At 55.7% G+C, this 15,708-nt stretch overlaps 1 protein-coding gene across 1 annotated transcript; it reads left to right on the forward strand.

Moving 5' to 3' along the window:
- Window positions 1-4,620: 4,620 nt before the first annotated feature.
- Window positions 4,621-7,227, forward strand: CLEC11A (C-type lectin domain containing 11A). The gene is made up of 4 exons (XM_064294080.1): window positions 4,621-5,362; window positions 5,576-5,765; window positions 6,012-6,203; window positions 6,614-7,227. Exons 1-4 carry the CDS (start codon window positions 5,216-5,218, stop codon window positions 7,045-7,047), a joined length of 963 nt encoding a protein of 320 aa, XP_064150150.1. The 5' UTR covers window positions 4,621-5,215; the 3' UTR covers window positions 7,048-7,227.
- Window positions 7,228-15,708: the final 8,481 nt, after the last annotated feature.

The following is a 15,708-nucleotide window of genomic DNA, read 5'->3' on the forward strand; positions in this document are numbered from 1 at the left end:
GGTGGGGGTGGGGGGAGCATGGGGAGGGGTGGAGAGGGGATAGGAGGCGCCTGGAAAGAGAAGCAGGAGTGTGAGAGGGTCGAAGGGGGCGAAGAGACAAAGGCCGAGACCCCTCGCCGAGGTGGGAATTGGGATGATCTGGAGAGGGCCTTGAGCTGTGGGACCGCAGGAGGGGGCTAGGAGCCCATGTGGTCCAGGGTGGGTGAGGCGGGGGAGTGGCCGGCAGGGCCAGGAGGCGGGCACGGCAATCGAGCCCATGGCCCTGGAGCACCGGGAGGCGGGTTCGGGCTGGGGGTGCTGCTGGCGGGATATAGGGGTGCATCTTCCCAGCCCGGCTGTCATCTGGGACGGGACACGGGGGACTGGGGCATAACCCACTTTGGCGTCGCCCGGGTAACGCTCCCCTCCTCACCTACACCCCACACCCAGGCCCCGGAGCCCGGCGCGCGGCCAAGGACATTCGGGGCGCCCCTGCCTCCTCCCTCAGCCTTAGCCCCCCCGTTCACCCAAACCCCGGATCCCCGGCCCCCTTACCTGCCTGGCGGGGCTGCAGAGTCCCGGTCGGCGGCGCCCGTGGCCCCTCCCCCCTCCCCCCACCCCCCACCCCCCCGGAGACGGGGGACCCTCAGGCCATGCCCCACCGCCCCGGAGGGCGAGCGGGCCCGGGGAGGGGGCGGGCGGGGGCCGGGGGGGAGGGCGAGGGGGCCGAGAACCTCACCCCCCCCGCGGACCGGGCTTGGCCATCCGCAGAGCGCCCCCCCTTCCGCCGCGGCCGCCGCGCCCCTCCTCGCCGGCCCCCGGCTCGGTCCGGCCCGCTCCGGGCGCCGCGTCTCCGCCTGTCTTCCTCCTCCTCTTCCTCGGGCCGCCGCCGCCGCCGCCCGCTCCGCGCCTCTTCTGCCTCCCTTCTCGCTCTCTCGCTCTCGCTGTCTCTCCCTCACCCTGTCTCTTTCTCTCCCTCCCTCTCTCCCTCCCTCCCCTTCCTCCGCCCTCTCCCCTCCCTCCGGGAGCCGGCGGAGGAGACATCGCCCCTCCCTGCGCCCCCAAACCTCGCCCATCCCCCCCACCGCTGGCTCCACCCCCTCTCCAAGCCCTCCCCCCCACTCCTCCCTGCCACCGGGTCCCCATACCCTGACTCCACCCCCACTGGCTTCCATACCCCGAAAACGGGCCCCACCCCCCTGGGGTACCCCATGCACACCCCAGGGCAGCCCCTTCCCAGAGCGCCGCTCACCCCCTCTAAGCACGGTCGGGTGCAGTAAATATTTGTTGCTGAGATCTACACCCCAAATTGGATTATGAGGGTTGTAGATCCCTGTCCCCTTGTCCCCAAACACACACACACACACCCCTTCTACGGGAACACAGGGCACATGTGGACACACCTGGTGGCATACTTGAACACAGGCACAGCAGGGGGCCCCCAGGCAGACATCCCCACTTAGACAAGCCCTGCAGGGCATGCACACCCAAACACAATGCACCTGGGTGCACCTTACCCAAACCCACCCAGCTTGAACACAGGCATATCAGCTCATGGGCCACAGCAAACCTGCTGCCTGTGCGCACGCACATGTAATCCCCCATTCCTCACAGCGCAAATCGCCACATTCATGCCCAGATCTCCAGCCCGAAACAGGAGGCACCCAGCTGTAAGGGATGGATGCATGCATTCCCAGCTCACTCATTCCCCACCTGTCACTCAGGTACTTACGCACACACGAATTCAGATGCCCACCACAGCCATGGCCTAGCTCCCCTTCGTGACAATATAGCTGACATTTACAGAGACCTTCCTGTGTGCCAGGCTCTGGGTTAACTCATCTACTCCTCACACAACCCTATGGGTGAGGAAATTTGATCATCCCCATTTTATAGAAGGGGAAACTGAGACTCAGAGAGACCAAGTAACTTGCCTGAGGTCACACAGCTAGGCAGAGGTGGTGCCAAGCAGGCTGGCTCTAAAGCTGTCACTCAACCACTAGTCCATCCTGCCTGGCACACACGTAGTTGCACATTCTCATTCATCCCATGCATATACAGACATATCCAGCTCGCATGTGCACACATGCACACAGCACACATAGTGTATGCAGATAGCTCATTCATGCCCAGAACACACCCACAGGCACAGGGCAGGTGTCAGAGGGCAGTGAGTGCACGTCCTGGGGGCCCAGGCTGCCACCTGTCTCCCCAGCCCCAACAGGACCTCCAAGGCCACCAGCTTGAGCACAGGCACCTACAGTTCCAGGCACCCTCTGGGTGTACCTACAGCTACAAGCACTCCAGAGTTCCCGCCCCCCCCCCCAACCACCACCACCATGAGCTAGAGCAGAAAGACCTGCTTTTGATGCACACCCGGCCCAGGTGGTGAGCAGCTGGGCCTGGGGAGAGAACAGCTGCCCGTGTTGGTGCCAGCAGTGAAAGAGGTTGCACAGCCCTCTACAGTTTACAAGGCCTTTCCGGGCCTATGCAGGGGTTCTGGGCCCTGAGAGGCTGGGGCTCTAGTGAGCAGCCTACCAAGGTCACACTGCCCTTTGCTGTGTAGCAAGCTTTCTTGGAAAACCGAAGGCTGGATGTGTTCATTTCCAAGGCCCCTCCTGGGGCTCCCGGCAGCTGAGGGCAGATGCCCTGCTCTTGCTCAGAGCCAGAAACCTTGGCTAGCTGCCGCCATGCTGGTGACCTCCAGAAGGCCACAGTCTCCCCTCCCTGAGCCTTGGTTTCGTCCTTTGACAAGTGGGCCCCGTGATCCCTGGCTAGGGTGCTCCATGCTTGTTGGCAAAACCAGCTCAGCCGTGGCTGGGGAAGCCCTGGATGACTCACCAGGCCTGGCTGGAGCAGGCTTGGCCTCTCCACCTCCTCCCCCACTGCCACCGCCACCTACTACAGGAGACTCGGGGTGTCACCTGAACAGCCCATCTGCGACCTTGGGTGTGTCAAGTCCAGTCTAATGCAGGCAGCCTGGCTCCTCGGAGCCCTGATGGTCCCCCAGTTCCTTGGCTTTAGCTGTGGGGCTCAGAGGGGCCAAGAGGGGGGTGGGAGGGAGGCTAGGGAGACTGACCTTTGGTCAAGCTCTTACCCTGCCAGGAAACACAGCCTCAGGATGCTTCCCCAGACCCCCAATTTTAACCAGCTTACAGCCCCTGAGCTATTCTGGAACAGTTAAACCAGCTGCTGCAGAGCCCAGTCTGACTCATGGAGACCCCAGGGCGTCAGAGTAGAACTGTGCTCCGTAGAGTTTTCAATAGCTGCGGTCTTTTGGACATAGATTCCCAGGTCTTTCTTCCAACGTGTCTCTGGGTGGACTTGAACCTCTGACCTTCTGGTTAGCAGCCAAGTGCATTAGCTGTTTGCACCACCTAGGGACTCCTCTGAAAAAACAAGACCGGGGTGCCCTCAAGTTGATTCTGACTCACGGAGACCCCAGGACACCCCAGACACAGAAACAACTTGTGGAGGGGAAGTTTCTTTAAATGAGGTGGGCAGAAAAACTGAAACCCAACCCACTGCTGCTGAGTCGGTTCCAATTCACGGCAGCCCCCTGGGGTACCGGGTAGAGCTGAGCTCCTAGGGTTTTCTTGGCTGTAAGATTTATGGAAGCAGATCACCAGGCCTTTCTTCCAAATCACCTTTGGGTGGATTCAAACTGTCACCTTCAATTAGTGTTGTTTTGTTAGGTGCCATGGAGTCAATTCTGACTCTTAGTGACCCCGTTGACAGAGTAGAACTGCCCCATAGGGTTTCCTAAGCTGTGTCTCTCATGGAGCCGCTAGGTGGGTTCAAACCGTCAACCTTTCGGTTAGCAGCCGAGCACTTAACTGTTGCACCACCAGGGCAGTAGTAGTCACATGCAAACCCAAACCATTTGCACCATGCAGGGACCTAAGGTGGGCAGAAAGCCCTCAACAATGAGAAGAAATTGGGCAAAGAGCGTGTAGGAGGAGGCAATGGCTGGCACAAAGGCTCTGGAGTGGGGGTGAACTTGGCATTCTGTAAATAGCAGAGACCAGTGTGGCTGGAGCTGGGGGGCGAGGGGAGGGGAGATGGTGCAAAGGGTTCATCTTCCCCAGCTCAGCCAGGCTAGCCAGGCTGGGTTTGGCTCCACTCCTGCATCTGATGGGAAGCTGGGGGCGCAGGGGAGTGGGGAGTGACGTGATCTGACTTACTGGTGGGAAAGATTGCTCTGGCTGCGGCAAGCATCGTGGATTGGAGGGGCTCTGGAGGAAGGAGGGGGAGAGCAGGGAGGAGGCGACTGCAGTGGTCCAGGCAGGAGACAGGCACCTTGCCAAATGCTCAGAGCTCTCCATGAGCCCAGCATCTCCTCCACCTTCTGAAGGAACCTGTCCTGACCCTACCTTTCCCTGCTTGCTCCCTCCTCCACCCCCACCTCCTCTACTACCCCTCAGCCCCAGCCTCTCACCAAGTCGGACTGTCTGTCCAAGTCCACTTGTCCGTGAGCAGCTGGAGTACCCAGCACGGCCTGGCCCGGGTCTGGTCTGCAGGAGGCATTCAGTAAAATGTGGTAAATGAACCCTGGGGCACATATGTGTCCCCACAGGCATAACTCACTCACATACACGCACCTGGGACAAGGGCTTGGAGGGTGGGAATAGGAGATTTGAGGGCAGGAGTCACCCTGGAGCCTGAGACTGGTTGGAGAGATCTCTCTCTTGGGATGTGTGGGCGATGGTGGCTGGGGGTAATAACAACCTTAGCTGAAACCCCTTCCTCAGGAATGGCTGGGGGTGGGAGAGAGGGGAAGGGGACAGGGCCAAACCATTGCCTGGTCCTGAGGGGCCCTGGTGCTGGCCCAGGCTGGGCCTGCCACCCTCGAAGAAAGCCAGTCCCAGGCTCTTCCTGGCCCTCTGAGCCAGGGTAGAAAGGAAGGAGCAGGGAGGGACCGAGCTCTGGAAAGTGGAAAGAGGGGTGTGTGTGAAGGAGACCAAAGGCAGGCGGATCCAGGCTTTGGAACGTTGGAGGTTTCCGGCCACAGAGGCAGGCCTCCGGGGAGCCAAGAGGGGCGGGGAGAGACACACACAGAGGAGACAAACGAACAGAGACAGGAATTGGGAGGAGAGGGACAGGAGTCCAGAGAAGCTGGGAGAGGCAGGGACCAGGGAGCCAGTGACCTGCAGACAGGGCAGGGCACAGTCCAGTCTCCAGAGACTCCTATAGACAGCAGGACGTCTGTGGCCTTGGGTGCCACAAGCCTAGTCCGATGAGGACAGCCTGGCTCCTTGGGGCCTTGGTGGTCCCCCAGCTTCTTGGCTATGGCCATGGGGCTCAGGAAGCTGAGAGGGAGTGGGAGGGAGGCTGGGGAGGCTCCCAGGAGGAGGAACGGGAAAGGGAGGCCCTGATGCTGAAGGTGAGCTGGGGTGTGTTGGGTCTGTATGGGGGAGTCCTAGGCTCCAGAGGGGGGAATTCCAGAGTTAAAGAAATAGGCACAGAGGATAGGGGTGACGGGATCAGAGAAAGGACTCTGGCTCAGAGAGCAAGTTAAAGTTCAGGGCTGGCAAGGGGAGGGTGGGGAATGGGGGGGTATGGTCCAGCGGCCCTGACCTCCTCTCGCCTGCTCCAGCATTTACAGGAGGCCCTGGGGCTGCCTGCTGGGAGAGGGGATGAAAGTCTTTCCAGAACCTCTGAGGGCAGAGAGGCCCAGGGGGCAGAGGAGGATGGACAGGGAGAGGAAGAGGAGGAAGAAGCAACCCTGACTCCCTCCTCCAGCCCCAGCCCTTCTCCCACCCCTGAGGACGCCATCTCTTACATTCGTGAGTACCCAGAAGCCCCGCCCTGTCCCCAGGCCTCGGTGACCACTTTCACAAAAATGAACCCACAATCCACTGTCTGGTGACCTTTCCGCAGCCCCGGCCACTGAGCCCTACCTTCCAGAAGTCCTGGGGTCCCCCTAGTCTCGTCCCTGGGAGCCCCAGGTGTTCACCCCGCCCCTCCCCAAGTACTCGGGTCCCGGAACCCGCTCCTAGCCCCCACCCAGCGCACACCCCTTCGCTCCGCAGTGGGCCGCCTGGCCGGCCTGGACGCTGGCCTGCACCAGCTGCACGTCCGTCTGCACACGTTGGACACCCGCGTGGCCGAACTGACCCGGGGGCTGCGTCAGCTGCGGGAAGCGGCGGGCGACACCCGCGACGCTGTGCAAACCCTGCAGGAGGCGCAGAGCCGCGCAGAGCGCCAGCACGGCCGCTTGGAGGGTGAGTCCGCGCCAGACCCGGCGGGGGAAAAGTGGGCGACCGGGGCGAGGTGGGAGGCTAGTCGGGGGGGGAGTTCTGAGGCTAAAGGGGGACCCGGAGTGTCAGGGGCAAAGGGTCCCTGGAGATTTGGTGTGCGTTGGCAGATGGGGAGGGTAGAACAGCTGGAAGGGTGAATGCGGAGAGCAGGAGGGGCACTGGAGGAGGCGCTCGCAGCTTTTGGCGGCGCAGACCCCAGTCAGCCGGCGCCACGCCCCCTCCAGTTCCTCCGGGGACAGTCTGGCCCCACCCCTGGAGGCCGAGCAGTTCTCACTCCACCTCCCCCCAGCCCCGCCCCCAGAGGCTCTGACTCCGCCTTCCCCCGCCCCCCGGGGACTCTGACCCCGCCCCTCCTTTTTCCATCTCGCTTACAGGCTGCTTGAAGGGGGTTCGCCTGGGCCACAAGTGCTTCCTCCTCTCGCGCGACTTCGAGGCGCAGGCGACGGCTCAGGCGCGCTGCGTGGCGCGGGGCGGGAGCCTGGCGCAACCGGCCGACAAACAGCAGATGGACGCGCTGTCCCGTTATCTGCGCGCGGCGCTCGCGCCTTACAACTGGCCCGTGTGGCTGGGCGTGCACGACCGGCGCGCCGAGGGCCTCTACCTCTTCGAGAACGGCCAGCGCGTGTCCTTCTTCGCCTGGCACCGCGCTCCCCGGCCCCAGCCCAGCGCCGCGCCGCACCCGCTCAGCCCGGACCAGCCCAACGGCGGCACACTCGAAAACTGTGTGGCGCAGACCTCGGACGATGGTTCGTGGTGGGACCACGACTGCGAGCGGCGCCTCTACTACGTCTGCGAGTTCCCCTTCTAGCGGGCCGACCGGCGCCGTGCGCCCTTCCAGGACGCCCTGCCCTCCCTCTCTGCCGGCCGACGGAAGTGTGTTCCTCGGCTGGAGCACCTGCAGGCCGGGACCCCTTCCTTGCCCTTGGCTGCCCTTGGAGCAGCGAGCACCAGGCTAGGTCTGGCGCCAATAAAGCCTTGTGGAATCTGACTTGAGCAGCCTGAGGAGAGGCCTGGAACAGCAAGACCTTAACCTTTGGGCTCCTGTCCTGTCTTGCCTTTACAGGTATTTGAACTAAGGAGCCCTGATGGCGCAGTGGTTAGGCGCGCATTTCAGCGGTTGGAACCCACCCAGCAGTTCCTGCTCCGCAGGAGAAAGACCTGGCTATCTGCTCCCATAAACATTACAGCCTAGGTAACCCCATGGGGCAGTTCTGCTTTGCCATATAGTGTCGCTATCTGCACACAACAACACGAGTCCCAGAATCAGTGATGGAGAATATATTTGCGTATGTACACATGGTCATCTGTTTTCCCACACTGATTCCTGGAGTACACGCGTGCACACTGCTAGCAGACACCTCCATCCCGGAAGTGCCCCCACTGGTGGCAGTTGGGTCCCAAGGTCTGTCGTTCATTGTCCGTGGCCATGGAACAGGGAAAAGAGGTCTGGGAAACATGGAGGAGCTAAAGACTCTGACAAGCCCTGCAAGAAAGAGTTTATTTAATTTTGCTTAACCAGTGTGTAAAAATGATGTGGTATGGTGTCATGACACCTCCTCATCTGCCTTCACAAGAGGGAGGAGAGAATCAAGATGAACAGCCCAAGCCTATGAGGTGGAGGTCAGATCTATTTCCAACCTTTTTACCAATTCTGACACTAGCTATCCCTCCCACGGCACTCTCTACTTCTCTACTGGGTTCCATAATTCGTTGCAGTGGCCACACAGAACTCATAGACAATACTCAAGATTATGGGGTTTATTAGGGAAGTACCAGGTTACAACTCAGGATCAACAGGCTATAACTTGGGATGAGGGTCAAGAAGCATGTAGGCGAAGTCTCCCTTCTTCAGTGCAGGACAGCTCTCTCTGTCTTCTCTCAGCCATGTGGGGCTCCTCCTGGCCTCCTAAGTACAGCCTCCTCTCAGCCTCTTCAGGACAGGCTTCCTTTCTTGGCCCTCAGCCTGGCCTCTGCCCTGCTCAGGCAAGTGTTACAAAGGTCTTTTAGCTCTGTTGATAAGTGCCTAGAGGCACCCCTCTCTGGCAGCAGGACTTCTGCCCAAAGGCACTCAGCTCTTTCACCCTGTGGGTCAGCTCACCCACTAGCCACCTGCTTGGAAGCCCACCACACTGCCTTGTGCTGGTCTCCTGGTTCTGCTGCTGCTGTTTTTCTGCTACTTGCTGCTGCTTCTCACTATCTCAAGCCTTCTCTGGTGTTACAGCTCTCTGTCTCCCAGGTCTAGGAGGTTCTCAATGTAGGAATCCCAGGTCCAAAGGACACACTCCACTCCTGGCTTTCTTGGTGGTAGTGAGGTCCCCCCTCTTCCTAACTCTGGGATGGCTCATTTTAAGCTTAGTGGGATGGCAAAACTGACCAATCCCTTCATTAGGGTTCCATACACCTTATTTGTGTGGTCCCACCCTGGCAAGGGTTCCATGCACCTTATTTGCATTGTTAGCAAGCTGTCCGATCTCCCTGATGGACTGAACCAAACAAAAAAACAAAAAACCCATTGCTATGGAGTCAATTCCAACTCATAGTGACCCTACAGGACAGAGTAGAACTGCCCCCAAAAAGTTTGCAAGGAGTGGCTGGTGAATTCGAACTGCTGACCACTTGGTTAACAGCCAAGCTCTTAACGACTGCACCACCAGGGCTCCCTTGATGGGCCACAAGCACCTTATTTGCATAGTCACACCCAATCACTGTATGGGAGTTACAAGACCATGCATGTCTAAAAGGGCTATATTAAGTGATTCACTGCACCACACCGTGTGTCTCAAACTTGTTTCACCAGACAGATGGTGTCTTTTCATGTAATATCTGGCTTTGGTCTGAGGTGAGAGACACCGCCTATGCCCTACCCTGATCCCCAAGGGCATGTGTTGAGACATAAACTTAAGGGTCCATCATACACAAGCACCAAATTGAAAAGCTCAGGTTCCCTGCCAACACTTTCCCCTACTTCCTGTCTGGAAGAGCATAGGTCAGTCACTTCCCCTCTCTGAGCCTCAGTTTCCTTATCTGAAACATGGGCACAGTCACCCCCCTCCCCCAGCCCCGGTATGGCCGATGCTCAAGTGAGGCCAGGGAAGTGAGCATTTGGGAAATGGTTGAACACAAGCCCCACACTACCTTCCTGTCAACATCTTTCATATCTCTATTGTCTGGGCACAGTGAGGATGTCCAGGAGGTCACCAGCCTGGGCCCCAGCATCACAGACAGCACTCTTTGGGAAAGGCCCTCTTCCTTTGGAATTACTCCCATTAACTGACCCTGACATGGTCATGGAACGCAGGGAGGGAGCAGATGTGTGACTCTGTCTGTCCTCACACCTGGCCCTTCCCCTCCTTCAGCCATGGTACCACCCAACTAAAGTAACTCCATTGGATCCACCAATGGGAAGAATGAGCTACCGCTGTCATCTCTAGAAGGGAACTGCTCCCCTCCCCAGTCCTTTTAGGAGTCAGTGCTTAGCACCAAAACCCCATACCGGTTGCTGTCAAGTCAACTCTGACTCATGGCGACCCCATGTGTGTCAGAGTAGAAATGTGCTCCGTAGGGTTTTCAGTGGCTGATTTTTCAGAAGTAGATTGCCAGGCCTTTTTTCTGTTTTTTTTTTTTTTTTTTCTGAGGTGCCTCTGTGTGAACTCAAACCACCAACCTTTTAGTAGGCAGCCAAGGGTGTTAACCATTTGTATCACCCCCCCAAAAACCTAACTCATTGCCATTAAGTCGATTCTGACTCATGGTGACCCTATAGGACAGAGTAGAACTGCCTAACATGGTTTCCAAGGAACAGCTGGTGGATTTGAACTGCCAACCTTTTGGTTAGCAGCCATAGCTCTTAACCACTGCACCACCAGGGCTCCTTGTATCATCCAGGGACTCCCAAACCAAGCCAAAACCAAACCCACTGCTGTTGAGTCGATTCCAACTCACTAACCCTATATGACAGAGTAGGACTGCCCCATAGGGTTTCCAAGGCTATAATCTTTATAGAAGCAGACTGCCACATCTTTCTCCCATGGTTAGCAGCTGAGCATTTTAATAACTGCACCACCAGGGCTCCTTCCACAGCCCCATAGGAGGTGCAGAATGGAGTGTGCATGGCTTCAGGTCAGGAAGGTTTCACTGGGGGGACTGAAGACCTCAGGTCAAAATTCTTCCTACTCTGAGCTTCAGTTTCTTGGGATGGGTGGGGGTGGGGCAGGAGGATGTACTGAGGGCACCAAGAGGACAGATTAGGCAGACATTGACTAAGCACCTACTGTTGCCCAGATGTTCTGGAAAGTATGTGGGTAGGACAGTGCAATGACTACCAGCTTGGATTCTGGAGTCAGACAGCCCAGGTTCCAATTTGGCTTCTGCCACTTAACCTACTGGGCAAACATGGACAAGCAAGACATAACTCACTGTGCCTCAGTGTCACCATCTGTACAATGGGGATAATAATATCTACCTCTTAGAACGGAAGTCCTGGTGGCATAGTGGTTAAGAGCTACAGCTGCTAACCAAAAGGTTGGTAGTTCGAATCCACCAGGCGTTCCTTGGAAACCCTTTGGGGCAGTTCTATTCTGTTTTGTAGGGTTGCTATAGTGCTGGACATAGAGGGGTCTTTGCCACACTCACCGCTTGGCAAGTCAGCCTCATCTTCAGTTCTGTAGGGCTGTCTGCTGACACTGTGTCTTTGCATGTGTGAAGGTCCCAGTTCTCCAACCCCTTCTCTGCTGGGTGAAGACCACTAAGAATCAGCCTAACACATCACCCTGAACAACTCCACCCAACCCTGCCTCAGGCAGGGTTAGATGCCCTCTTTGGGATCCCAGAGCTGCTGGCACCTCTCCTGATCCAGCCCTGATTAAGCTGGCTGTTACTCCCACACCAGACTGGGGGACCCTGGGAGTACTTTGAATGAAGGAAGATGCCTGTGTGGAGCCATGATGGGGACGCTGAGTCCAGTCAGATGCTTGAACTGCTTCTCTTTCCCTTCCTCCCCATCAGGCTCCACCAGGCTGGGCCATCCACCTCCTCTGGGCTCTCACCGGGTCCTAGGCTTCCCCTATTACAGCCCCTATCACTCTAGGTGCTACTGTATGGTCAATGTGCGACTCCACCTCTGGGTCAGGGGTTGCCATGTCTCCCCAGCACCAGTGAAGTCCAAAGCGGGGAGTGGAGGACATCTGCAAGGACTGTTTACGCATCAGATCAGCACGCCTGTTCGCAGCAGTTGAGGCTGAGTCGTGACTCAGGCCTGGCATTTGAGGGTGATTCGTGACTCAGGCCTGCGTGTGGGAGCCCTGCCCCCTCCTCCAGGAAGCCCTCTGGGGCCTCAGCAGGCCACGGTTTGCTGATGTCCCATCCTTGGCTCTCAGCAGTGTGCCTGCGGTTTGAGAGGCCACAGCGAGTACCATGGAAGGCCTCAGCAGATGGTTGGGATCAATGTGATCAGGGATCCCTGGGAAGTGGTAGAGCAAGAGTAGCGAGGCCAAGACCACCTGGCTGGAGGAGGAAGAACGAGGGATCTCGTAGGGCTTTGCTAGGACTACAAATCCCAGGAGGAATAGCTGAAAGCCCACTATCTCCTTCCCAGAACCACGTTTCCCAGCAGCCACAGGGAGACCCACGCAAGATACGTCCAAGCCGCCTCCTCTTCTCGAGGGATTTTGCCTACATTTTCCAGCAAGCCTGGAATTCACGCCCCTGGAAATGAGGTCAGAGCTTGGCGGCTTCCAATCAGAGCTCATTCCTGCTCCGCACTCACCCCGAGGCACTTTGGGAAATATAGTCCCACCAAGCATCAACGGGGATGAAAAGCTGAAGTACCCTAGACGGTGGGACGTGTGCTCAGACCTTTCCGAAGAGAGATTTTCCAAAATATGAGTAGATATCCACGGGTGGATCATTACCATTTTTAAGAAACGAAGTAAATCAAACAATAAACCAAACTCGTAGCCGTGGAGTCGATTCTGACTAATAGCAACCCACTAGGACAGAGTTGAACTGCCCCATAGGGTTTCCAAGGAGCGGCTGGTGGTTTCAACTGACGACCGTTTGGTTAGCAGCTGAGCTCTTAACCACTGCACCACCAGGGCTCCAATCAAACAATGTTGTTGTTGTTGTTATTAGGTATCACCCAGTCTGTTCCCACTCATAGCAACCCCATGTACAACAGGAGGAAACGCTGCCTGGTCGTGCATCATTTTCACAATCGTTAAGCTTGAGCCCATGGTTGCAGCCACTGTGTCAGTCTATCTCCTTGAGGGTCTTCCTCACTCTCGTAGACCCTCTACCAAGCATGATGTCCTTCTTCAGGGACTGATCCCTCCTGATAACATGTCCAAAGTAGGTGAGACAAGTCTCACCATCCTTGTTTCTAAGGAGGATTCTGGCTGTACTTCTTCCAAGAAAGATTTGTTTGTTCTTCTGGCAGTCCATGGTATATTCAATATTGTTTGTCCACAACATAATTCAAATGCATCAGTTCTTCTTCCGTTTTCCTTATTCATTGTTCAGCTTTCGAATGTACATGAGGCAATTGAAAATACCATGGTTTGGATCAGGAGCACGTTAGTCCTCAGGGTTACATCTTTGCTTTTCAACACTTTAAAGAGGTCTTTTGCAGCAGATTTGCCCAATGCAATATGTCGTTTGGAAACCCTGGTGGTGTAGTGGTTAAGTGCCACGGCTGCTAACCAAAGGGTCAGCAGTTCGAATCCTCCAGGTGCTCCTTGGAAACTCTATGGGGCAGTTCTACTCTGTCCTGTAGGGTCGCTATGAGTCGGAATCGACTCGACAGCACTGGGTTTGGTTTTGGAATACGTCGATTGCTTTCTTGACTGCTGCTTCCAGGGGCGTTGATTGCGCATCCAAGTAAAATGAAATATTTGATGTCAGTATCTTCTTCATTTATCACGATTTTGCTTATTGGTACAGTTATGAGGATTTTTGTTTTCTTAATGTTGAGGTGTAATACATACTGAAGTCTTTGATCTTCATCAGTAAATGCATCAAGTCCTCTTCGCTTTCAGCAAACAAGGTGGTGTCATCTGCATAACACAGATAGTTAATGAGTCTGTCTCCAATGCTGACGCCCTATTCTTCTTTATATAGTCCAGCTTCTGGGGATTATTTGCTTAGCATACATATAGAATAACTACGGGAAAAGGGTACAACCCTGACACATGCCTTTCCTGATTGGAAGCCATGCAGTATCCCCTTGTTCTGTTCAAACAACTGCCTCTTAATCTATGTACAGTTTCCACGTGAGCACAACTAAGGCTTCTGGAATTCACATTCTTGGCAATATTATCTGTAATTTGTTATGATCCACCCAGTTGAATGCTGATAAAATCTTCAGTTTCCTCATCTTTGGCATTAGTGGTTGGTGAGTAAATCTGAATAATAGTTGTATTATCTGGCTTTCCTTGTAGACGTATGGATATCATCTTGTCACCGACAGTGTTGTACTTCAGGATAGATCTTGAAATGTTCTTTTTGACGATGAATATGGTGCCATTCCGCTTCAATTTGTTATTCCTGGCATAGTAGACAGTGTGATTGTCCGATTCAAAATGGCCAGTGTCAGTCCATTTCAGCTCACCAATGCCTAGGATATTGATCTTCGAGCGTTCCAAATTTCATTTTTGACAATTCCCAATTTTTCTAGATTTCATACTTTGTACCTCCATTTCAATTATTAATGGAAGTTTGCAGCCGTTCCTTCTCATTTTGAGTCCTGCTGCATCAGCAAATGAAGGTCCTAAAAGCTTTACTGTATCCATGTCATTAAGGTCAACTCTGCTTTTAGGTGGCAGCTCTTTCCCAGTTGTATTTTAAGTGCCTTCCAACCTGAGGGGCTCATATAGCACTGGAAGCAGCACTATATCAGACAATGTTCTGCCCCTATTCATAAGGTTTTCACTGGCCAGTTTTTTCACAAGTAAATCACCAGGTCTTTCTTCCTAGTCTGTCTTAGCCTGGAAGCTCTGCTGAAACCTGTCCACCATGGGTGACCCTGCTGGTATTTGAAATACCTGTGGCATAGCTTCCAGCATCACACTAACAAGCAAGTCACCACAGTACAACAAACTGACAGATGAGTGGTAGATCCAGATAACCCAGGATAATTCCCAACTCAACATCCTTGACTTAGTCACATCTGCAGTGTCCCTTTTGCCACTTGAAGTAACACACTTACAGGTTCCTGGGATGACAACATGGACGTCTTTGGGAGCTATTATTCAGGCAACCACAAGTGTTAGAAGGTAAGTGAGGTCTGGATTATACAGCACTGAGCTGATATGGGGTCAGCAACTGGACACTTGAGAGCAGGGATGATGTCCCAGTGACTCTGTGCAAAAGAAGGCTCAGAGAGAGAGGAGTCCAGGTGTGAGCCCACATGGTGAGTAGTTAGGATTTCAGCCCTGGGGGCTGCCCCTACCCCACCTCTCACGGTCGCTGCCATCTGAGGCCCAGCCCTGTGGCCCCAGGAGACAAACAGCCCTGCACGGGCCCTCAATCTCCTCCCAGCACCCCAGCCAGAGCTGCTCTTTCTTCTTTGCTGAAGGACCGAGACTCTGGCCAGGACCCCTGCCACGCTCGGGGTAGGAAGCAGGAGCTGCTGGACAGGGGAGGACTCTGTGGCTCCTGGTCACAGGCCTGCTGCTTCTGGGTGAGAGCTGTGCATCTGCAGGGGATAAGCCAGACTCTCAGGGCCCTGCTGGGGTGCGGGACTTGTTTTCACAACACCTTGTCTCCCACAGGGTCCTCCTGGGGCACCTTGATGGAGGCTGAATTACACAGTAGGATCTGGACAGCCTCGGGAGTCAGCATGGTCATGGGGTGGGGGAGGGGCAGGCAGTGGCCTTAGAAAACCTCCGACTTCTCCCCACACCCTGGGGAACCCCTAACACTGGTTCTTCCTAGTTTTAGATGACAAGCCAACTTTTTGGTCTGAGGCAGAATCGCTTGTCCATCTCTGGGACAATGTGAGTCTAATATGCCTGACCTTCCAGAGACCGAAGTTTTCCAGCTACTGCAGGACAGTATGGCACACATTCCTGGCCACGTCGGCTTTCTTAACCTATGAGCACCAGTTTCCCCTGAGGAAGGTGACAGCAGACACCAGGGGCATCTACTGGTGCTGCTATAAAAGCCCCAAGTCCTGGTCCTGGGTCAGTGACTCCGTGGAGCTGACCGGGAAAGGTGAGTCTTGACCACACGGAGACCCCTGCTCGGATGAAGAGGGGCTTGGGAAGCAGGAAAGGAGCAGAGGAATGGATGGGGGTGCCTGGAAGCCATGGGGCTGTCTCTGGAGAGGGTGGCCCTGACACAACACCCTCCCCGTCTGGTCTGCTGTGTTTCTCCTCTTCTTTGCCTGATTCCTCTGACCCTCCACCATTTCTCATTTTTCTCTTTCTCAACCTCCGTTCTCTCTCTCTGCTTTTTCCCTAACTGAAGTTCTCTC

The sequence above is a fragment of the Loxodonta africana genome, chromosome 11, assembly GCF_030014295.1.
Source record: "Loxodonta africana isolate mLoxAfr1 chromosome 11, mLoxAfr1.hap2, whole genome shotgun sequence".
NCBI classification, from domain to species: Eukaryota; Metazoa; Chordata; class Mammalia; order Proboscidea; family Elephantidae; genus Loxodonta; species Loxodonta africana.